At 38.8% G+C, this 24092-nt stretch overlaps 1 protein-coding gene across 2 annotated transcripts in view; it reads left to right on the forward strand.

Moving 5' to 3' along the window:
- The first annotated feature begins 4322 nt into the window (after nucleotides 1-4322).
- Nucleotides 4323-24092, forward strand: part of SDHAF3 (succinate dehydrogenase complex assembly factor 3) — a 28481-nt gene continuing 8711 nt past the window's right edge. Inside the window, exon 1 of one of the 2 annotated variants that reach the window (XR_015802597.1) lies at nucleotides 4323-4780. Coding sequence is in view for 1 of the 2 variants with exons in the window: in XM_014878510.2 (XP_014733996.2) it covers nucleotides 4349-4510 (162 nt within the window). In the remaining variant the exon portion in view is untranslated. The remainder of the gene's footprint in view (nucleotides 4781-24092) is intronic. The other variant, XM_014878510.2, reaches the window with a different exon arrangement.

Genomic DNA, 24092 nt, shown 5'->3' on the forward strand with positions numbered 1-24092 from the left:
GATTAAAGAAAACCCTCACACGGTTAATCGCAATCTTCTCTTTTTCTTTCACAACACTTCCCTGAGACATGCTGCTGCATGTGTGCTTTGAAATCCAGTGCTGGACTAGGGAGAGGAGTTGAAGGTGGGGAGATGCTGAACAGGAGGGTCCACGTGCAAGCCTGGCACTCCTCTGGGCTGATGTTGCTTACACTTGGCTTGCTGCAAAGCTCTGCTCACACATATTCAAGCAGAAACTTGATAGAGTTTGGTAGCTAAATTCTTTGAATATTTTAACACACTTGGCATCTTTCACGTCTGCAGGAGGCTTCCTCAGGAACTGTCAAAAATTTGTTTTGGATGATACAGATCATATGCTTCAGATAAAAGTACAAGAAATCCTGCAATGAATGAGCAGCTCAAGCATAAACTGAACCAAACCAGAACTTCCTTTTAATGTCCAAAAGCTACCAGCGTGCCAAGCATGTAATTGACTATAGGCCAAAAGCAGCTGACTGCCTCTCCCTTCCAAGATAGTCATGTGCTATATTTATTTCATCAGAAATATGTTCTATTTGTTTTCATGCTACTATCAGATACATGTGTGAGTATCTGAAGCCATCCTGATGAGTTGCACCAAATTACATTTATTATGGCATCGTTTTTCCTTACTGAAACGGAGCTTTTGGAAGAAAATTATCTGTCCTGCTCTCACTACCATGCTCTGCTGACCAGCCTGGAGCGTACCAAGCACAGGCTGTGTGAATAACGCTGGGCCAGACACGGAGAAGCAGTTGCAGCCAACAGCAAACAAAACTGGTATCTTCATCAGCTGTGTTTCCCCTGGGGAAAACCCTGGGGAAAGAGCTGGGCCATTTTTAGCAGCATCCACATGTAGTAGCTTGCATGTCCAACTTTTGGGTGGGTTTGGAAGCAGACAGTCCTATGCTAGGACTGATTTTGCTTCTGTTGAATCAAGGACAAAACTCTACTCCACTTCGACAGAGGTAGAAGCATCCTCAGAATCTCTAAGCACCCATGGCTTTTTCTAAGTCATTGATAAAAGTATTTTTCTGTTTCCTACAGAGTAGGGATAATTTCGTTTCTTTTTCGTTTATGAGGGACACTGGAAGAGGCCACAGAAATGTTTAGCAGACAACTTGTGCTGTCATAACAGATCTTTGGCTTGGTTTTTGGCATCTGCCTTGGTCTGGAATAGCATGCAAAAAGAAACTGTCTTGAATATATTCAAATACTTAGAGAGTTCATTTAAAACATGGTAATTCTGAAGTGAGAGGTGCAATTTTACTGTGATCTGCACAATGCATAAAAAGGAAACATGGCACAGGGCTCTACTTTTTTTTAATAACAGGAAATTAGACTGTACTTTAATATTTATCAGTTTAGAGAAAATAATGCAGATTATTCTGTGGGGTATATTTTAAATATCACAATATGATTTAGCTTTATCAGGACTACCAACAGTTCTGGAAAGAAATATCACATCATTACATTCTATATTTAATCATTTATTTTGATTCACAGAAAGAACTTCTCTCAGGATGCTCTTGATAATTTAAAAAATTACAGCAATTATATCAGTTCAATAAATACTTCAACTTCATCTTCTTTAGTCAACCTATTACTGATAAAAGAAAAAATAAACATGGAAATGTTCCTCCAGTCTTTCTACAGAATTTCTTTGGAATTAGGACTGTAGCAAACAACATGGCCACTCTGGCAGATTCACAGGGTCAAAAGTTCAGAAGGATGGCTAAGAAACCACTCTGCATCCATGCTTTATCATACATTTCTTGTATATCCTTGGGAAAAGGCTGAGATGCTACTCACACACTTGCTAGGCATGCAAATAGAGATTTAATATATTGGCTAAGTCACTCCACCTGCCTTTGTGCTGACCTATTGCAAAGCTGACACTGCCTCCCAGATCCAAAGGCACTATGATGGAATATGGCACAAAGACACTCTGGTATCTTTGTAGGATCCGCACCAATTCCAGCACAACAAACACTGAGCCAGTGTTCTAAAGCCCAGTCAGATACAGAATAATCCATTATGGGTTGTCTAAATCACATGTACCACAGTACATCCTTCTATCAACACCTGAAAGGAAGTAGTGATTAATTGCCTCCACTTGCCCAAAAAGGAGTGGGATGAACCACTCTCCTGAGGCGCCTCTTTCCTTGATGCAAGCTAAGAAGTGCTCACAGGAGCAGCAGGATAGATGCCCCAGTGCCCTGCACAGAAGCAGTGCTGCCTGGAAGTAGAAGCAGGCACCAACAAGAGGCAAGCAAAGGAGCTGCACTCGTGTGTTAACTAAAATTGTGTCTGGATTCAAAGTGTGGCACAGATATTTTGAATACTGATGACTGATAAGTCATTATATGGAAATAATACCTCTAATACTGTATCATAATTGTGTCATATCTTAATGAGTTCTGATGGAGAGTCCTTTTCTGCCCATGCAAAAAGGATACGGCACCCAATTGCCTCTGCTGCCTCTTCACATTGCCTGATAGTGCAGAGACCTTCGAGGACTTAGGCATATAAAAATTGTTAATAGACAAAGACTGACAACTTAGACTGCTATCAGCAGCTTGATGAGCTTACAGCTCTATCTTCTGCTTCATGGGGAATTCACTGGTAAATCCTCACTCCTCTAGCAGCACCTAGGGAAGGCGCAGGGACGAGGCTCAAGAGCTGCAGCTGAAGCAGCTGGAGGTGCAGAGATGCTTCAGGAATCCTCCTGGGCAGGAACCACCTGCCCCACAGGATGGGCAAAAATGGCCTTTGGTCTCTGTGGACAGAAGATGTAAGAAATGCTGAAGGTTACATCTGCCTGAGTTGGTATTTGGGCCTGGTGTCCGAGTGGCAAAGTGAGTGCCCAGCAGAGGGCTTAAGCAGGCCATGGGAGGAAGAGGACTCCTAAAAACCACACAGGGTGGATCTAGCAAGGAGAAAGCTCTCAAAGTCCTGCATGAGTACGGTGGTCAAGATACAATAAAATATTTAAATAAATTCTCTAAATGAATGCACCCTGAGATGATTCAGAGCAAATAAGTGATACAGCAAATCAGTTTTCTAACCTCAATCCTTTTAAACTGTGAACATATTGAAGGACACATGGTAGACAAAATGCATTAGGTCCAGAAATCCTCCCTCAAATAAATGTCTGCAGAAAATAGAGTTTGAAACTATAGCAAGATGAATAATTTGAGGATCAGGCTACCTCTGCCAGGACCTGACTGGTCTCTCTGGCAGCATCACCGGCATGAAAAAGACAGGAGACTGTCATTGAGAATAGTGAACCTATAAGCATTTGCTTTTATTTCAGTAACTTTGCGTTACTGGGAACTTCAGTTTTCCATCAATAAAGTGCTTAGGACAATAAATGAAAATAAATAGTAGTCAGTAAAACAGCCTGTACTTTGCTCTTTATTCTGTTGCTCTCATATAATGACTTGGGCTTTTGAAGAGGCACTACATTGAAATGTAATTTCCCAGTATTTTAGTAAAGCTTATTGCTCTCCAGCCCTATGGAAATGTTTCCTTTTTGTTTTGAATCATGAGTAATTTCACTGGCTGGAAGGAGCTTAACACTTACCCGTAATGAGGCAGGACTTTTGCCACTGCTGCCACTGCCTGACTCCGCTTTTTTTCATAATATTTATGACTGTTGACATTTGAAGGTTTTTCCACGAGTGAGTTGGATGTGATGTTAAGCTGCTGAAAAAGCTTTATGGAGAGCTAGGGAGCTGGAATTTGGGCTGTAAGTGGGAGAAGGCAGCAGCTCGGTTGTGACGACGTGGTGGCACGAAGCTCCAAGCAGCCCCACAGAGGCAGTAAGATTTGTTGTATGACTCCTTTCGTCTCATAGTGAAAATGCAAGTAAATCAAAGTTAAGCGTACGAAGCCCGGGCTTAGTGGCACATATAGTTTGTGCCACATTCTACTCTGGTATAAAGTGCACATTTCGTTCTTCTGGTGGTGAACCTGGAGCCAAAAAGGAACTGTTTTCTTTATCCATATAATCTATATCTAATCGTGATCTCTGCCACCCGCACCTTGTTGTGAAACAACATCCTCCATGCATTTTTACAAGCAACCGCATCGTTCGGTACCGCTGTAAAAGCCACCTGCCCGGCTCCAAGTGCGCAGTCCGGGCCGCCTTACACCGACGCCCAGCGCCGTTCGGCCCGGCGGCCGCGGAGCAGGCCCGGCCCGGCCCGGCCCAGCTCAGCCCCTCGGCTCGGCCCAGCCCCTTGGCCCGGCCCAGCCCCTTGGCCCAGCCCCTCGGCCCAGCCCCTCGGCCCGGCCCAGCCCCTCGGGCCGCCCCAGGGCCGCCGCCATGGCGGGCGGAGCGCGCCGGCTGTACCGCCGTATCCTGCAGCTGCACCGCGCGCTGCCGCCCGCCCTGCGCGACCTGGGCGACCGCTACGTCAAGGAGGAGTTCCGGAGGCACAGGGCGGCCGGGCCCGCCGAGGCCCAGCGCTTCCTGCGGGAATGGGAGGCAAGTGCCCGCCGCCCCGCGGGGCAGGGACGCGGCGGGGCCCGGCGGGGTGAAGGGCAGGCCCCGGCAAGGTCAGGGGCGCCGGGCGGTCGCAGCCGTGCAGAGCTTGGACTCGGTGATCTCAGAGGTCTTTTCCAGCCCAGCTGATTCTCTCTCCTCGGGCGTGCTCCTTACAGAATGCCTCGTAACTCCATGTCTCTAGGCAGGCTGTGTTTTATGGTTCTCATTGCCTTGCCTCAAATGTGTGTGGTCATACTTAGGCGCACACAGGTATATGCAACAGAGTGACATCAGTTATATAATTAGCTATGTATAAATATATAAGTAAGAATGTACGTACAATTATCTGTATAATCTATAATAATGCATTATATAAGTCTATATAAATATTTATAACAACATACATAACTAATTGTATAATTATAATTAGCTATGTACATAGGTGTAAATAGCTTCCCTGTGTACTTGCATTTCATTTCTGAGTAACATTTTTTCAGTGTTTCCTAAGGAAGCAAATCTTATGTGAACATTGCTTCTCTGCTTAACATCCCTTCCCCTGAACTTCATGCCTGGTTTCACCAAGGAGAGAAAAGCAGATCACTCCCAAGTGATGAGGTTGTAACAAGTTTCACAAGCAGCAGAGAAGCTGGAGGTTTCCCATAAGGTGCTTTCCCCACATGCCTGGACCCCAGTAGATATCAGCATATTAATAGGTTTCCCAAGAAGTCCATATAGCAGGCAAATGTATAGACACTTGAGAGAGGAGAAGCTTCAGTTAAAGCATGAACACGGCTGCAAGAGACAGAAGTATAGACAAGCTTCCCATTAGTTTTCATGCTCCTTGAATTACTGGCTTGGTAGTACTTCTGAATCTCAAACTATTTTCCTTTCTGTGGAAGGAAATTCTGTTCTGCTTTGCAGTGGAAGTTGGTTAGCAAAGGTAGCGTCCATTGCCTCCCAGTTTACCAGTAGAAGGGTAGTGGGGGAGAACTGCCCCTGCCCTTCTGCCTGCAGTATCTGAAATCTTGTGGTTCAAATAACTTGGGCTGAGGCATTAGGAATAAGCAGGGAGAAGACTGCCTGGTATTCTCTACAGAGGAAAGGAATAAGTGTATTTTAATTGCCTCTTGCCAACTGATAGATCCTCAGATCAGAGAAATTTGTATCTACCTCTCAAATGCTTGATGCTATTGTAATTCTCAATTGCCGTTTACTTGATACTGCTGAAATGTTTCCGCATCACTGCTTTCAATTTTAACATGAGCTAAAGAGACAAGTTACAGGTTACTATTTTCAGTGCTAAAATCTTCCTTAAAATAGTTTTAGAAAGGGAAGAAAATGTTTACATGGAAGTGTTTACATTGAAGTGTTTGCATTTAAATATCTTTAGACATTATTAAAGTGAAGTAAACAAATAGTGAAAATATTTCTCAGTTTTGAAATGTTTTAAAAGTAGATTATAGAGAAAATCGTGACAAAAATTAGACTACAAGTAACAGAAGTTGGATTTTGAAACCTGACATTTAGTGCTATTAGCTATGATATGTTCAAGGAAAGGAAACTAATTTAATAACTATTTTGAGTGTGTGAGTATAAAGAACTTTGCAAATATGTCTGTCTTCTAGCAAGATGCTGGGAGATATTAGCATGTAGATAATGTGTCTCTTCTCATCTTTAATTTTTGTTTTGTTCGGGGGTCTTTTTATCACTCAAATAATAATCTATTTTAAGTGTGGAATTTAATCAGATTTTCACATTTTTGGCCCGAGACTTGCTTTGTATCTTATATTATGCTGTGGTTCCCATCTTCGTGAAGACTTGAACTAGGTAATTGAGGAAAGTGGACTGTGGGCAAACTGGGATTAGGTAATTCTGGGCTCTAATTACATGCTAAATAATTCATGTTGGAGTCAGTCCTCTGTCCCAGTTTTGGCTAAGATAGAGTTAATTTTCTTTGCAGTAGCTTGTTCAGTGCTGTGTTTTGGAGTTAGTATGAGAATAATGTTGGTGATGCACTGGTTTACCTGTTCTAAGTGTGCTTACTGTAAATCAAGTATTTTTCAGATGCCCGTGCTCTGCCAGTGGGGAGATGCACAAGAAGTTGGGAGGGACAATGGCCAAGACAGCTGACCCAAACTGGCCAAATGGATATTCCATACCGTACAACCTGTAGTATGTTCAGTGTATGAACTGGGGGAAGTTGGCCATGAGGGGTTGATCACTGCTCAGGCGTGGGCAGGGCATCAGTCAGCAGGTGGTGAGCAGTTGTATTGTGCCCCATTTGTTTCTCTTGTGTTTTATTCTTTGCACCCTTCCTGGGCAGCAGGACACTCTGATGACCAGAAGCTCCAGGACAGTTCTTGTAGAACACACCAGCTTATCTGTGAGGTGCCTGGTTCTTGCCTAGGAGTCACACAGCCACGAGTGAAGCTGAGATAATGCTGCTGCTTCATGTACATGAACCATAACTGTACTTATTGCCTCTAATTTTATTAAACAAAACAAAAACAAATCAAACTAAGCAAAAAAATCCACCTAAACAAATCAGTACAACATTAATACAAACTGGTTGTTTAAATTTCCTGTTAAGTTTTTATTTTGGTGTTTTTTTGGGAAAAATGCGTACTTACTACTCTGATAGCAGTATTTTGGCATGTTGGATTTCCAGCGTTTTTCTTCCCAATTTACTTTTTCATTAGGCTAAGTATATACCTTGCTGTACGCACTTTAGTGTTGTCAATATTCAGCTTCCATCTGGAAATGTTCTTTCCCCATGCCTTCTGTTGCATGCAGGGCAGGACATCTGGTAGAGAATGGCATGATATCTCATGCTGCAGAAAATTAGTATTCTTAATTTTATGTTAAAGTAATATATCTTGATGTATATTCATCAGAGGGTAAAGATTGTGAATATTATGATTGCAGTGATGTTTCTTGACTTTGAATGAGGATTTCAGTATGAAGTGTAGTCTTAATAAGTCATCTGAAATGCCTTTTGAATGAAAATTTCCAAGGATGTCTTATTTTAACATGAAACTACTTGACTATTGCTAGAACTCTTCAGGCTCTCTTTGAGTAGTCAAAGAGACTACCAGATTTGTGAGTGTGCTTGAATATACTAGTTCATAGCCTGTGGTGTGCTTTCTTGTCTTCCAATTTGATTCATATTAGGTAAATGTTTAGGAAACAGGCTTGGCATTTCAATCACATTATGGTTGCCTCAGATGATGCCCCTGCTCCCATTGCTAATTAAATCATTTTGATCCAAGAGAACTAGGCATATTAATTGAGGTTGTAGCCAGGTGGGAGTCAGCCTTTTGTCCCAGGCAGCTAGTGAACGGGTGAGAGAACATAGCCTCAGGTTGTGCCACGAGGAGCTTCAGGTTGGACATCAGAAGGAATTTCTTCACAAAAATGGTGGTTAAGAGCAGACTGCCCAGGGAGGTGGTGCAGTCACTATCCCTGGAAGTGTTCAGGAGATGACTGGATGTGGAACTTAGTGCCATGTTTTAGTTGACAAGTTGTGTTTGATCAAAGCTTGGACTCCACGACCTTAGAGGTTTTTTCCAGTCTGAATGATTCTGCGATTGTGTCTCACAAATGGAACAAATTTCCTTTATTTCTTGTGAAACATCATGGAAAACCTATAGGGAGATTTCTAAGGTCAGCTTTAAAAATAAAGGGGGGAAAAAAGAGGTAAAAAGCTCTGAGATGCTATTGCTGTAGTATGTGAGTGGTTCATGTTGTTTTCCTGTAAAGGAGATGAGAAGGCATCTCATGTTGTTTAGAATGCACGAGAATTGAGGGATTTCATGTTAGAGCCAACCATGTAGGTGGCTAATGAAGTTTTGTGGGAAGCCTAAGCTGACCTGTTTGCATTTATAAAATAGGGAAACTATCCACTGAATATTCTTGGAAGAGTTTTTAAGTGGATACGACCAATAATAGACTGCAAGTCCATATGTGTTTATATCAAAGTAGAAGAATATAAATATTCTGGTTTTCCTGTCATTAGTATTGGATTGCTAGTTTGTGTCTGGAAACCTGCTGGAAAATATTAAAGGGGGATAAAAAGAAAGTAAGCTTTGTTGTTCAGGAATTATGCTTGTTCAGGTAGATTCAAATTAAGCATATAAATTATTAATATATGTTCCTATCTATTTTCTAAATATTTAATATTTTAATTAAAATAATTGGTACTCATTTACAGGAGACTGCTGATATAATTAGATTGATACTGATTATTACTTTGGAATGCTATTGAATTAATGTTGACAGGTATGATAAGTCAATTAGTTCAGCAGTCTTCTCAATCATGGTAGCTGATGAGAATGCTTACATAAGATAAGTAATATTGAGATAGTATTGATTACTTCATTTCAAATTGCAGTGGGTACAATATTGAGCTAAATAATTTCAGTAGCAATTTGCTTCACATTTAAGCATTAATTTTGAAAATGACCATTTTATACTTGGCTTTTTAAAAAAAGCCTGACCCTGTATATGAGGGGGCCTGGACTGTCTTTAAGACAAGCAGAATAGTTTCTGCAGAATTACACAATATTTTCTCAGTCTAATAGATTGAATAAATTGCCTTTGAAATTCTTTGGCCACTTGACCCTGAAAACCTTTTTACAAGCTTTCAAATGAACTGTCACATAGCCTCTCAGGAATGACTAAATTTTTGAATCAGTGTATTTGATGCAATACAAATAATTGTCATTCATCAAATTTATTTTCAGTTGCCTGCGTCACTTGCAGTATTTACTTTGGTGGCATGATTATGGGATGCTGTTTTATCTCAGAAAATATAGTTGTTCTGATATGTCTTTTTCTACTCACGAGTGGATACACTCGCAGAGCTTTCTGCTTCTTAATTTTCTGGGCGAGTATGATCTTCCCTCCCTTTCTTGATTTATTTTTAAACTGGTTGCACTCAAAAATATGTTGAAATGTTGAATGGAGAATTTGAAGAGCAAATAGTCAAAGAGGGTGGAAGAGGAAACTGTGGCCAGTACTGGAGTCAGACTGAAATGGGAATAGGATGTGTGGGTTGCCCTTTGTGCTGTCTTTCAGCAAATAATGTAGGTAGTATAAGCATAAAACAGCTGCTGGCATTCTGTCTCAGTTTCAGTGAAGTACATTATATAAGAGATGTTTTCTTTGCCTGAGAAAGAAATACATTTTTTTGGAAGCAAAATATGTCTTTAGGTTTTTTGCCATTTTATTACTTTTATTAAAGTTGTGAAATAGGATTTTAGAGTAGTATTTCATTTTTATGTTACTGGATACATTGGTATTTGCTTTTAGTGATTTTTATGGCTATCTGAATGAAAACCTTATTAAGAGTAAATTCCTATGTTTTTATCCCCCACTTAAGGTGTTCACTAGTTATTAATTTGTAACAGCTATATTGGAGTCAATTTCCTCTATTTTATATTATATTTCTCAAAGGTAGGAAGGAAGGAATTTTGCACTTTTCTGAGAGCCAGGGAGGTATGGCTGATAAACTGAAGAGCATGTGGGATTTGGGCATGAGTGGCCACAGGAAATCAGGCTGCTGCTCTGACCTGGTTCCTGGTGGCCTGCTTGTAGGATTTGAAATCTACCTCTGATGAAATTTCGCCTGGGTGCACCCATGATTTGGTGAGTGTCCTGAATTAGTATTTATGTGCAATTGCAATTGCAAAACAAACAGGATTTGTTGTGAATCCCTGTTGAGAAGTTTCATGCAAAGAACATCTTTTTCATATTATGCTGTCACTTCCATCCTTTCAGTGCTCATTCAATTTGGGTTTAGAAGCAGGAGCTGGTGTCTGCTTCTCTTCCTTAGAGAATCCAGGCAGTCTGGGAGTATTCTGATGTGGTGAGATTTGGTGTAGCCTGGTGGATACCAACTGCCTTGTGCATGATGCACACTCATTGCAGGAAGGGGAATTTGTTACTTCTTACCTAGAAAGCAGCATTGTTCTCATTCAGGTTTACCTGGCCACTTCTAAGGCCAATGATTTCTTGCTGGTTTTTGTTTGTTTGATTTTTTTGTTTTGTTTCATTTTGTTTTTTTCCCCTGTGTACATACTGGTTTTGGACCTTTACTGTATTTTCTAAATTCAAAATCTTGTAAATTGTGGCATTAGTATTCTCAATGCTTCTGTCATGTTACCATGCCAATTATCTGTATTCTGTCATATCTATGATTGCATGTAGCTAGTCAGATGGCTGTTTTGTTACCTGCTTATCTGCTAGTTGAAGTTTGTATTTACAACTGTTTTGACACAGCAGGAAATCATCGAAGTCATAGGGGTGACATCCAGCAGTAATGTCAGTCACTTGCCTTTGCCAGTCACCTCTGGTACTTTGCAAGTATAAATACATGTGCAAATAGGTTTCTAAATTTCAGATGGTTTCGTAGCATGCCTTGGATATTTAAAAAGTGGCATGAATTGAATTAGTGAACTGAAATTTCTTGACAGAATATAGCAATTTTATTAGTTGTAACTTTGAATGAGAAGTTTAAATTGGTGTAGAAGTGGGATGCATCTCTAATGAGTGTTAACAATTTATTCCTTACATTGAACAGCACTGGCAGGGCGTATTTCTCATGGTTAATGCTCTCAGGGTTGAAGATACTGTAGAAATTTTGTGAATGTCTGCATGAGCAGAGACCTGTACTTTCCTGGTGAGTACAGGTTAATGACAGTCAGTGTAAGAATAGATCTCTAAATAGATCTAAATAGATCTCTAAATAAGAAAACAGCCAGACACAGTAGCAGCAGGGCCAGTAATGGAGCATTTACAGAATTGTCAGTTTAAAAGGTAATTCAGGTTTCCATCTAGTGGTGGTATAGAATTGTGTCTAATCTATATGAGATAGCATGTGCATAGCCATATTCCTAACATACCATTGTACTTGTGTATGTGTATGAAACTTAGGAAATCAAAAGCCTTTATTATGTGTAAATTATATATATAATAGCACATAATTCTCAGGACCTCCAAAAATTTTAAGTTAGAGCTGCAATGATCAGCAGTCTGTTATTTTGTGCATTCAGATATCCAAATACTCTTTGAATGCAAGTTTATCTCATTTGCTGTGAATTAGGCTGATCCCTCTTCTTCGGTATTCCTTGACAGCCATTTCAAAAAGTTTAACTTGGCACAGATTACTGAAAGCAAATGGGTGTCTTAGAAGGTTTTCTTCAAATTATATGTGTGCAAGTATGAGTGTTGTTAGATTTCTTGTTTCCTCTTATGTGTAAGCAAAACAGAACAAAAGGAAACAGGAACAGATAGGTATTTTGATTCTTTTGCCCCAGTGTTATAGCCCTATTTTTAGTATTTAAAGTATTTTGCAGTAGAATTTAGAAAATCTTACCAGGTTAGGTTTTCAGATGAAGGTTAATGGTGATTGAAAGATGGACCAAGCAGTGTGATGCTGCAAGAACCTTTAGTGACAAAAGGCACAGATATTTATAGTTCTAGCTTATGGACAGCAATTTCCAGTGGTTTAGTGTCTGTGCAATTTAGTACATAGCAGGCCATAATGTATATTTTTTCTTTTGCACAATTCCTTGTCACAGCAGACTGTTCTGTTCTTTGGGAGGGGGAGTTTCTGCAGTTCCTTCTTTACGTATCTTTCTCAATTTCTGCAGTTCTTTCTCACAGCTCTTGCTGTACAGTCTTCAACAATTCAAGCATATTGTTCATATAGTTTAACTCATTCTGCTCTGGAACACAAGGTATCGAGGTCTGAACTTTGTTGCATTTTAAGACAATATAGTGTGTCAAACAAACAGTATGAATTGCAGTTGAAAAGTTGTAAGGATTTCTGCTTGTTTGTATTTTATTGACACCTTCTTTCTAGCATTTGTTTGGTACTTATGTGAATATTGTCAGCATGTAGTGTTTTGTAAGCATGGTAGGTTTTACTGCCTTGTCAGTGCATTTCCACTATCAACACTAAACACTGCCAACTTTCTACAAGTGCTGTCAAGTACCATATTTTGTAATTACTGCAATAATATTATGAGTGCGGTAATTGCATGTACTGTATAGATATGCCTTTCTGTCCTGTGTAGACAGAAAATTGATCTTTTCTGGAAGTTAAAATGGCATCTGGAGCACATCAGAATAATTGTTTAGAAACTGCTTATTGTTTTTTTCTTCTTCTAGCATAATGTGAGGTTGCACAGGTAGAGTTAGGCATGATGGAGGATTTTAAAGCCCCAGATTTATTATATATAGAGCTATTTTTAGGACATACTGATGTATATTCATTGAACAATGAATGGGTTTTTTTACACGGTTTGCTGATATTAATTTAATTGAATGTTGTTTTTTGCAAGAAGTTGAACCTCAGATTTTGACCTTATAATCTTGTATTTAGTGGCATACTTATCACCATTCAATTAGCTGTCTTTTGTAATGCTGAGAGCTTTGGCTGTTTGGAGGCTGAAGCTGACTGTTCTTATAACCATACATCCTCTTAGTGATATCATGCTTTTTGTGCAGCTCACTCCTGGGAATCCATCGAGCAGAAAATCTCTGCTGAAATGTATTTTGTTTCTGTGTCTCAAAGCTGCTAATTCCAAACTGTATTTTTGAAGGATATAGTTTAGAAAATAAGTATTTAATCATAGTATCTGATAAAATGTTTGAACTTCTAGCTTTTAAAGGTCATTTCCAGAAGTAATGTATAGTAATGAGGTATTTCTAGTGAAAAGTTAGAAGTCCTACTAGAAGCAGAGTTACTGACTGTTGGATTTTAGGCTTATTGATATGTGGGGGGGGTTGAGTCTTGTTAATGTGCTGTTTTTTGTTGTTTCAGGGATATTAGTGAGAGACAGAGTGCTCTAAGATGAAAGAGAGCATCATGCAATTTTTTCCTCTCTGCAGTAACTAGGTAAATCTGTAAAACACCTTCTAAATTGACCTTGCACCCGTATTTCAGGGCTGGCAAACAACAGACACAATGTAGATGCGTCTTCCCTTTCTCTGTGGGAATTACTGAATGGTGTAAACTTAATAAACTAGTTTTATGCAACTTTATAGTATTTTTTTCCTTCTTACTGAACTGTTCTAACTATTCTATTCTGTAATTTGGAGGAAATTAACATTAGGTCACTACAACGTTCATTGTGTTTGTTTTGGTTTTGTTTGTTGTTTTTTTTTTCGTTTGTTTGTTTTTTTATTTTTTGTTTTGTTTTGTTTTGTTTTTTGTTCCTGAACCAGAAGAAAGGTGATAGAAGGGTTTAAGTCCCCATCTCCATTGCTGCTTTGGAGATGTCATGGCTGAAGGTTTTCAGTGGTGTTGGAAATATTGATATTTGCATGGAATAAGCCAGAGCAACTGGTTTATTTTTTTTGGCCCATCACATACCATTTACTTATAATCAGTTTCTTGTTTCTTATGGTTGCATAGTGAAAGCATGTGGTCTTTGTAGTAGAATTTGGGTAATAGGCAGTCTGTATTGAGGTAAGAATTCATATTACATTAGCAGTCCTTGAAACTTCACCACCTTCTGACCGAGGTAATGCCCTTATGTGTATTCTCATGGCTGATTTTTGGCCTGATGAAGGAAAAGTGTTGTTCATAAGTTTGCAGTTTTTAAAGTGTACACATGATGGCAGCAAATACTTAGCTAGAGAAGTCTTATTCCTATGCTAGAAAAAATAGGCTGCTGAATTTTCTAATACAAACTAGAATTCCTACAGATTCAATTATTATTAAATGATTTATTGAAATATATATTGAGAATTGTTAACTTACTGCTGCAGATTTTGAGAAGGCTTTTCATTAAAAAAAAACTTTACTGGGATTTCCGCCTGGTTTAGTCGTAGTACTGTAACAATGTGCTTTCTGGTTTGGAATTGCATTGGTAAACTGTACCCTTGGGCACAAGGTGTGACTCTTGTGGGTGGTACTGGGCAGGGCCAGCAGTTGGACTGATCCTTGTGGGTCCCTTCCAACTTGGCATATTCTGTGATTATAAAATTCAGATCAGCCATGGTAGTCCCCAGGAGAGTATGCCCAGAGCAGATGGAGCCTCACTTATGTAGGTACAAAACTCTTCAAAAAAGTTTTGTTGTTTTTTTTTTTTCATAATTGATCTATTTAGTTTTAAAGCAATTGTATTTTTGGAAGTATATAGTAATAATCCAAATGCAAATGTTTTTTTCACCAAATGAAAAGCTTTATTGTTAGTAATGACACATTTTAGATGCTGTAGTACTGTTTAGAGTAAGAAGTTTTCTTTAAAAATGAAAATATAGTATAAAATATTATTTATTCCTGCTTTTACTCCTGGATGCCAGTGAAACACTTAAACTGGATCTCTTTCTGTTTTTTTCTAACCCCTTTCAAAATGAATATGGCATGTGTCAGTAATCCACTATGAAATTTTAAGCCAAAAAGTTACAGTTTGCCACAGTTCCAATAATAAAACCTTGTGGAAGGTGTAGGTTAGCTTTTGGCTGTGGTACAAGTAGACTACTCCAAAATTAAGGATATTTTGGTTTGTGCTCAGTTACTTGTTCTGTCTATGTACTTTATTTGCAGTAGTTGTAACTTGATTTTATGCTTAGAATTAATTTTAAGGTGTTCAGCAAATCATGATTTTTGGTTGTTTTCTGGGCCTTATAAATTCAGTTTATTTTTCACAGTGAAGTACCCTGGTGAGCTATTTAACATCCATTACAGTGAGTCATTTTAAGAATTTATTTAAAAGATCCGTGATGTGAAGGGTTTTAATTAAATAGCAAACATGTCTTTTGTTCTTCAGTTCAGCTGCTGATTGAGAAGTGAAAAGAAATCTCATTGGTAGCACTAGCAATGTTGTTCTGGTTCATGGGCAATTCAGTACCATCAGTGTAACTTGAAAGGAGGTAAACTGTTGAGAAAAACATCATCATCTTATCAATCAAGAAGGAAGTGAGAGGTGCTTTGTGAGCAATGTGAACTCTGATTTGTATTTGAAAAAAATTTTATTATTTGTTTTACTGGTGAATCTAATTTTTGTGGAGTGCTTGTCTGCCAGCAGATGCCACTCCTCAGCAGCAGACTAGTTTCCCAGACCAAATAGAAGAAAATAGTTGTGGTAGACCCTTGTTTTTAGAAACATTGATAGCAATTTGCCTAGGATTGTCTTTGTTTTCCTCAATAAGAACAACCTATGCTATAAACAATAAAATATTTCTATTTTACAATGGAGCTGCTTAAAGGTTTCCTGCTGATACATTAAACCGTGCAGGTTTGCAAACCCTGCAGGGCTGCAAAAATGGTACTGTGTGGGGGAAGATGCCTTTGTTCTTCAGAGCATTTTAGCTGAATAGAGGATGACCCAGAAATCCTTTAGGACTCAGGGAGCTTCATTACAGAAGGTGTAAAGCTGTCTGTGTTGGAATTGCTGAAAAGATATAACGAGAAAGATTTGGAAGCTGAAGTCTCAATGGCTTGCAAGGCCAAGTCCTTGTAAAACCTTTAAGCATATGGAAAAACAGATGGCCCAGTTTTAAGTGTAGGAAGGAACTAAGAAGCTGTGCAGTGAAAATAGGCAAGGAAATCTGGTAAGAATATTCTGTTTGTCATTTCTAAATTTTGAAAAGACATTGTCCTGTGATTATGTGTCCTGGGATGTGAATAATGACATGCTGCTATCTCTAAACTTCAACAGACATCTTCTTAACAGCTGTTGTTTTGGGTATGGGCAAGGCCTGTCTTGGCCTCTGTAGACATCTGCAGTAGAAGACTACTCTGATAATTGGTAAATATGGTTGGACCACCAGACCCTGGATTGAGATGATGGATGTCACCTTTCCAGCCTCCACTCCTTCCATCTGTCTGCCAGTAATGGAAATACTCCTGATATAACTAACAAGCTTTTGATTATTTTTCACACAGAACCACCTGTGTGTGTTGTTTCATTCTAAAGGGTTTGGTTTTATATTCCTGGTGAGAGAAGATGTGTTTTTTATATATATATAAATGTATATATACACGTATTTCACCTCCTCAGCTTTAAAAATAATGTGGACTACTTTCTTGTGGCTGGTGGGAAACCTGTAAAGATCTGGGAATGCCATTTGAGCCCTGGAAAATTAACTGTGAAAAAAGGCATCAGTGCCAGTTTATAGCATTCCAGCATGTTTCCTGGGAAATTTCTCCTTTATCTTCTAGTTTGTGTTCTGTACTTTGGGTTTCATCAGCTCTTCCTTGGAAATGGTATATTCTGCATTTTATTTTATTCTCATTACTTTCAGGAAAAGGTGTTTCTGACTTCATTTGACATTACAACAAACTTGCTTCTCCTTAGGATGTTTTCTGGAGCATTGATTAGTATCAATTATCCAGTGTTAACAAGTTTAAGTGTTTCACAGACTTAATTTTCTAGATGTTAACTATTTCCAAACTTTTGGGAATTTTTTTCCTGTATTCATATATCCACTAGTTGTGCAGTATACATGCATGATGTATTTCAGGGGTTTGGCGCCATCTACTTGAGTGTTTATTGGCTTTGACTTGAAGCAAAGCATATTGAAATCACAGGGTGATTGCAGTGGGTTCTTCTGAAATTGAAAGTGTGCTGGGCAGTCTCCCCAGTGGATAGTAGCTGTTGGTGAAGTTCCTTTTAGCTCTTTTACTGAAGTATGAATGTAAAGCTATTAATGTATCAGAGTGTTTGGTTAAGAGAAAAGAGTTGGAATTTTGAAGTAGGAGAGCTTAAACATTTCCTGTTTGCATGCAAGCAAACCTTTGTATTAATTCTGCTTGGCAGCATTCCAACAGGGCCGTCAGAGCCTTCACGGTGATGGGGTTTTGGAAAAAGTTTTTCCAATACAAAAACTACACACCACAGAGGAGATACTACGGCAGAAGCAAGCAGTGTATGCAATAAGCTTTTTGCGTAGGAATAGGAATACACCTCTTGCAGAGTGTACTGGGGACTGCTTGGCCACAGCATTGCCGAGCTAAAGGTGGTCTGTACTGCTGTGCTTGGGCTGCTTTGCAATTGGCAGTGGAACAGCCCATTTCCATGCTGTTAAACTCTTATGCTCCAAAGCAGGGTGGCCACATCCACACTGCCTGCTGGGAGAAGTCCCTGATCTCTGCCAGCTCACTGGCTGAACTTGAGTTGTTCCACATAAAGATGATTATCCTTGATCAAAACCTATGCCAGGGACTGTGGCACCAAGCTCCCAGGGTGAGTGGTTGAGTTCTGGTACCTTCTCAAAGCATTCCCTGGCACTGCTGTAAGTTGTTACTGCAGACAGACCTCTGACTCCTCTGCTGTCAAGTGCAAGTGCTGCTTTTGTTCTGAATTCTCTGTCACACATTAGCAAGTTCTCAACAACTGTTGCATTTATCTATCATCCTCCAAATCAAGAGTTATCATATCTGAAATCCGTGTGGAGATCAAGCTAAGAAACAAGATCTGAGCTCTCTAGTGCTGTTCTGCTGCTGGTCTGGTGAAACAAGAGACTCTCTAGGCCATAATGAAATTGCATGTCAAAGCTGGGCACTGTGTCTGCACAGTAGCGTTTGTGAATGTTCAGCTCTGGGCAGGTGGAAAGTGTATTCCTGGAAGGAAAAGAAAGTGAAAAAACCCACCTTTACTGTCTTTCTAACCAGGAGGGATTGCCAGACCTGTCTCGTTATTCTGCATCCTAGATCTGTAATATATTATTTGAATGCTAACATTTAAAAAAAATTCATTTTGGATTCAATTTGAAGAGAGCGTTCACTGCTATTTCAGAGGCCTCGGGAGAACATAGTCCAGCTGCTGTTGATAGTTGTGCTTCGTGTTGATAAGACAAGTGAGCACACACTTTTTCATCATTCCCTTTTACTGATCTGCTTCTGAAATGTCATGGGCCAGGTTTACTCTCAGGGGCCACAGAGATGAGACTGAGTTTGGAAAGATTGTTATGTGTGGTGCCTCTGAGAGGATGTAGTATGGGTGAATGAAAAGCTGGATGAAGAAACTGTTAGCTTGTTTGGGTGATGATGAGTATAGAGTAACTCCCGAGTTCCCTGGAAAAACTAGAACTACTGTCATCTTACACAATACCTCAAGGGCAAGCAGGCAGAAAAATAAACCTTTGAGTAATGCCAGTTTGTATGTTAGAGCATTTCTAATTATGCTGTATTGTCACTGAACCTAATTTGGTGAACTGTTAAAATGTACTGCTTGCAAATTTTGATCAGATTTGAGTGCAGTTGCAATAATGTGTATTGTGTTTCGAGTGGAAAGGAACTTTTGTTCTTCTTTCACTTGTGTATGGTACAAGTAAAGCCTCACTGATTTTAGTATGGTGAGGAAAATTATAAATACAGTCTGTTTCTTTTCTGAAAAATAGCTGTAAAGTAAAGTTTTAAAGTATAGTAAAGTTTTGTGTTAGTTATGAAAGAATAGGATGGAAACTAGCTTATGTGTGTTAGTAAAAGCTTGTATACTGAAAGAGTTTGAATAAATCAGCTGATTATTGAATAATGTCAGTATTTTATTACTGATCTTTTACGTATGTGAACTTGTCTGTCTTAGTGAATGTTGTAGTTGATTTAGTTATTTTGAAACAATTCCCTTAGGGGAAGCAGAGAACTGTTTGATGTAGGATATCTTCAGTACTGAAACATTTGAAAAAAATCTGAAATCTGATAGTCCTCAAAACATAATGTCAGATCTTAACAATAACTTGAGATTTGTATTTTAAATATTTCTAACTTGTGGGTATGCATTTAAATATAACTTGGACTAATCTTAGGTTTTCAATGAATGGAGCAGTAAAGCAGAGGTAGCCTGGAAGACCTTGACTGGAAAGGCCATTTTAGATCAGGTTGCTTGTGGCCTCATCCAGTCCTTTACACAAACCCTGGGTTTTGCTGGTAAAGCATGTGTAGAAAAGATTTGACTTAATGTGTAACTTTCAAATGTTAGCTGAGAAGATTTCCAAAGTTTCTTATGTTCAAGTAAAACTAACTACAATTCTAAAAGTCAGTTGTAACCTAAGCAGTGTGGAACAGCTGAATGGTACTGAAGTGCAGGTGCTGACTCAGCACTCTGAAGGTGCATGATCCCTGACACACGTTGGTGTCCTTTGTGGCACATTTAATGACTTGGTTTCAATCCAAGAATAATATAACCCGAACCTTTAAATTAGTTTAGTTTATATAGAAATGGAACTATGTAGGTGTGGTGTTAACAGTGTGTTTATGCTTCAACAATATGTTTAGTATGCTTTAGTTTAGTTTATCTGTTTTTATAAGAGACGCAAGTCAGCCATATAAATTGCATATGTTGTTGAAATAAGGATTAATGTGCTAGACAGTGTGGAATTTAACTGTGATGGAACAACTTGCATGGTAATTAGCAAGAGCTTGGAAATCTGTATTGTACTGTTGTGAAGACTGTCTACATCATTATTAATTTTTATTGTATTGTTTTTGATTGCTTGTGTGCTTGTACAAGTACACACTTCTAATGCATGGTAACAAGTGTAAGAGTAAATGAAGTGTACAAGTTTGTGCATATTTTTCTTTTGCAAATCAATGCCATGGTATCTAAAAGAATTAGTTCCAGTTTTTCATGGCATTAGATTTATATCTAACACTTTCACTTGAATTTATTTAGTAGTCCAGGGAGCAGGGTACAGTGGATTTAATTGCAGTGTGAATGAGCGCTTTGATTTTGTTTTATTTGGCTTTGTCTTTTTTTGCTTCACCTTCAGATGTTCAGTTCTGTTGTGTGAGATGAAATTCTCAGGATCCCTTGTACTATTTAGCATATCCCATTTGTTGATTAAAGTTTTTAGTACAGTGATGCACATATCACTGAGTACTTACTAAGTTACCTACCAAAGGTTTCGTTTTTCCTGAGTAATTGAACTTTTTTGTTTTCATTTGTGATTAGGTAGCTTGTAGGAGCATTGTTGAGGGAACATAGATTCTGAAAAACATTTCAAATAGGTATGATAATTTTGACAGCAGCTGTAGCAGAACATTTCCTGGGAAATTCTCTATCTACCTGAGGAAATAAAGCATCACCAAGCTGGGTTCTGTAAAGGAAGATGCTTTGCAAAGCTACTATTTGTAAATTCATTGCTGTAGTGGATCTAGCAAAGAGTTCAGTGAAGATGAAGAAATCTGCTTTATTTTTCTTTTAAATACTGTAGAATACAAACAATTCCATCACTTTTCCTCAATGTTGTATAGTCTTGTTTCAGTGTTTTCATCTATTGAGACATTAAAAATTCATGTTAAAATGTTATGCTTTGACACAGAGATGTTACATTTTGTTCCAGTTTTCTAGGGCAGCAGTCACTAGTCAAGGTTAGTCCTTCATTATAGCAGCAGGTGGACTTCTTTAGGCTTCTTTTAAAGAAGCCTTTTCCATTTTCTGTAGTGCACATGCCTGTGGGTCAGAGGTCCATCGAGAGCTTTCAATGTCTAGCTCATAGGGACATTTCACAAGCAGCCCACAGGTGGGCTTTGGAAGAAGTGATTATTTCAGTTTGCCCATGTCTTCTGTGGTAGAAATGATGAAGGTGCTGGGATGGCAGAGGAACACTTGCAATCCCATGCCTTCCTGTGCATGGCCAGTGCTCAGAGCTGTGACCTGGAGCAAATGTGTGCTGTGCTCACCTGCTGCATCTCATGATAGAGGTGAGGGGAAGGGCTTTCCCCTACATCACTAAACAGATGTGGGGCTGGTCTAGGCTTCCCTTTCAACTGCTGTTTTCACAAATTACTTTTTTTCAAAGGTACGTGCAACATTCTTCAGGACAGTAAATCATGCTAATATTTATCCCTCCCTTAAGACTAAAGTAAACCCCTGCTCACAAAGACTCCACGAATTGCCATTCAGTGTGATCCATGAAGTTCTGCTCCGCTTTTGGGCAGATGTAAACAAGACTTTCATATTTGCATTGGCTAGCAAGCAAAATCCAAGATGTAGAAACAATTTAAAAAGAACTCAAGTTTTTATTGCTCAAATAGCATTGCATTGTTTTAAATAAGTCCAGAGTAATTTTAACACCATGCAAATATAAGCTGAGGTAATTCCTTAGTGTTGAAAAGTCTTGAAAGACAAATTAAACCTCTTCAGTAGCTTTAGTATTCTCTGACTGGTAGGAACCGTATTTATTGCATCATCAGTGGATGGTAGACAGAGATTTTTCTAAACTTACTGTATAGTCAATTTAAAACTTTTCCTGATCATATACAGAAGAAAAATAACTTGGCTCTTAATTCAGTGTAAGCAAACAGTGCAGTGGTTTGACATTGATGCTAATGATATGAGTATCATTGTATTATTGTGCAGAGAGCAGCTAAGCAGATGTGGGTGCACCATACCAAAATGATTAAATGGTACCACTTAGAGAAGAGGTAGTTTATCATGGGAGTTTGGACATACAAGTAAAATTAGTATGTGACACTTCCCATTTGTTCTATCTTTGTCACAGGCAGGCTGCTTCTGCTCCAAATGTTAATGCCTTCTTTACCTCTAAGTGAAGACCATGGCACTTGGCTGTGGCAGCACCTGCGAGGGTGCCAGAGCACAGGGCTGAGCTCACCGGACCAAACTTAATGTGGTGCATCCTCATTTCTGAGAGGTTGCCCTCATATTTTCATGGCTCTGGTATTTTCACATGCTTTTTAAAGTATTGAGGTAAATTAACTTCTATTCCAGTTAAACACATACCTGTTTGCCTGGGGCCAGACAGACTGTTTTTGCACAGAGAAAAATTAGAGGTTCTAGGTGGGTGAGAATTTTTAGGAATATGTAGGCAGTTTGGATTTTTTTTTGTGAAATCTTAGAGCTTTGTTAACTGAGTGTTCACTTAAAAGTGAAGTATGTACAGCTCTAAGCTATTTGACATACTTGATTTGCATCCCTTTATTTTTCCCCTATCCTGTGTTCCCTGTCATTTGCTAATTGAAAGCGAGCCCGCTTTAATAGCTGGAAAACCTCTGGCAACAGCAGGAAAAAAGAAAGGAAAAAAACGTACAACAAGATATAGGTGAGTTGCTTTGAAAGTATTTGTTGTGTAGAGATTACAGGAGAACGTGTTGAGGCTTGAGTGTGATACATTTGATCTCCTCAAGAGCAGTATGGGATATATGGATTTTTTTCAGAAATACTTTCAGATTAACTGTCTGTGCAGTACTTTATTGAATTTCAAAACTTGCTTTACAGATGACTGATTTTTCCTTTTCCATTTTCTGCTTAATCTCTCCAGTCTTCTGTGACAGCGTGGTCGTCACTTGCTGTAGTGTGACAGACACTATAAAGATCCTCTTAAATGTCAGAGCTGTTGGATAAACGGATAGTGACTTGCAGCTGATTACTGAAGTTTTTTTGTTTCTCATACTGGAGGGTTCTCATGTAGTCAGTAATAAAAATTCTTGCTCCCTTTTAGCAGCTCTTGACCATACTGATAACGCATTTGTTTTCTTCAGTTAACTTCTGTGGCTAGTTCTGAAGTAGCTCAGAAATTATATAAAAATCTGCAAATTAAAAACCCTTGCTAAGATACATAGATTTGTAGGCTTTTAGAGTTTTTTAACCTTAAGAAACTGCCGAAAGAATAAGCCCAGGTTTAGAATGGGAACTTTTAGTTTCTCTGAGCATCTTTGTCTGCAGTTACACCAGAGGACTCTGGCTACATATGTTAAGGAACTTTATGTTGTAATTTTGAAAGCAATAAAACTAAAGATTAAGGAAATGCCATTATTTACTCTATTGCTTGGAGCATATGGAAGACTTTTTAAACAATGTATGTTACTAATTTCATTTGACAAAGGTAGGTGTACGTGTATACAAAGCATTTGTCTGGTCTAAAACTTGAATGCCATTTAACATATTTTGCTGCAGCAACAAGAACTTAAAAATTTGCACTGAGTCTAGCACAGAGAGTAATAAGTTAACTTTTTTTGCCTTTTATTAAGTACTGTGAAGTAGATGTTAATTGCAGTGACAAGCTTTCTTTCCATAGAGTGAATTTACAAATGTAACCCAATGTGTTGTTTGTTGTCATCAGGAAAATGTCAGTTACATCATTTGCATTTCTTTTCATAGAGATGTTCTATTGCTGCTATTTAAAAGTAAGAAGGACTGAATTGTGACCAAATGATTGTGGCCAAATATACTGATTATTTTTACAGAATGGAACCTTAAGATGTTCCAGACTAAATGTCCCACTTAGATAAGTAACACCCTTATAAGTGTTTCCCACTGGCAGTATTTTTTTCCATTTTTTAAATCGTGAGTCTGCCTGTGTGTAGGCTTTCTTTTATTGATGGCCAGTCTGCTAAGTAGTGCTCTGTGAAGAGGACACATAAAAATGTTTGTGTCTTGTTGAAGAAGCAGGTAGTTAAACTTCCATGGCTCCTTGTTTGTCTGTTTTAAATGCCTCCACAAGCGCTGAGGTAGGGCTTGTCTCTGTCCCCTGTTACTGGAGGGACCATGGTAATAGTGGCCAAAGAAATCAGCCTCTGATTCAGTGTTTTCTGATGCCAAATTTGCTTTGCTAAATTAGTGTCCCATGTATTGTATTGGAACAGGTTAACATTGACTATGTTCATTTA

The sequence above is a fragment of the Sturnus vulgaris genome, chromosome 1 (assembly GCF_052056855.1).
Source record: "Sturnus vulgaris isolate bStuVul1 chromosome 1, bStuVul1.hap1, whole genome shotgun sequence".
Lineage (NCBI taxonomy): Eukaryota > Metazoa > Chordata > Aves > Passeriformes > Sturnidae > Sturnus > Sturnus vulgaris.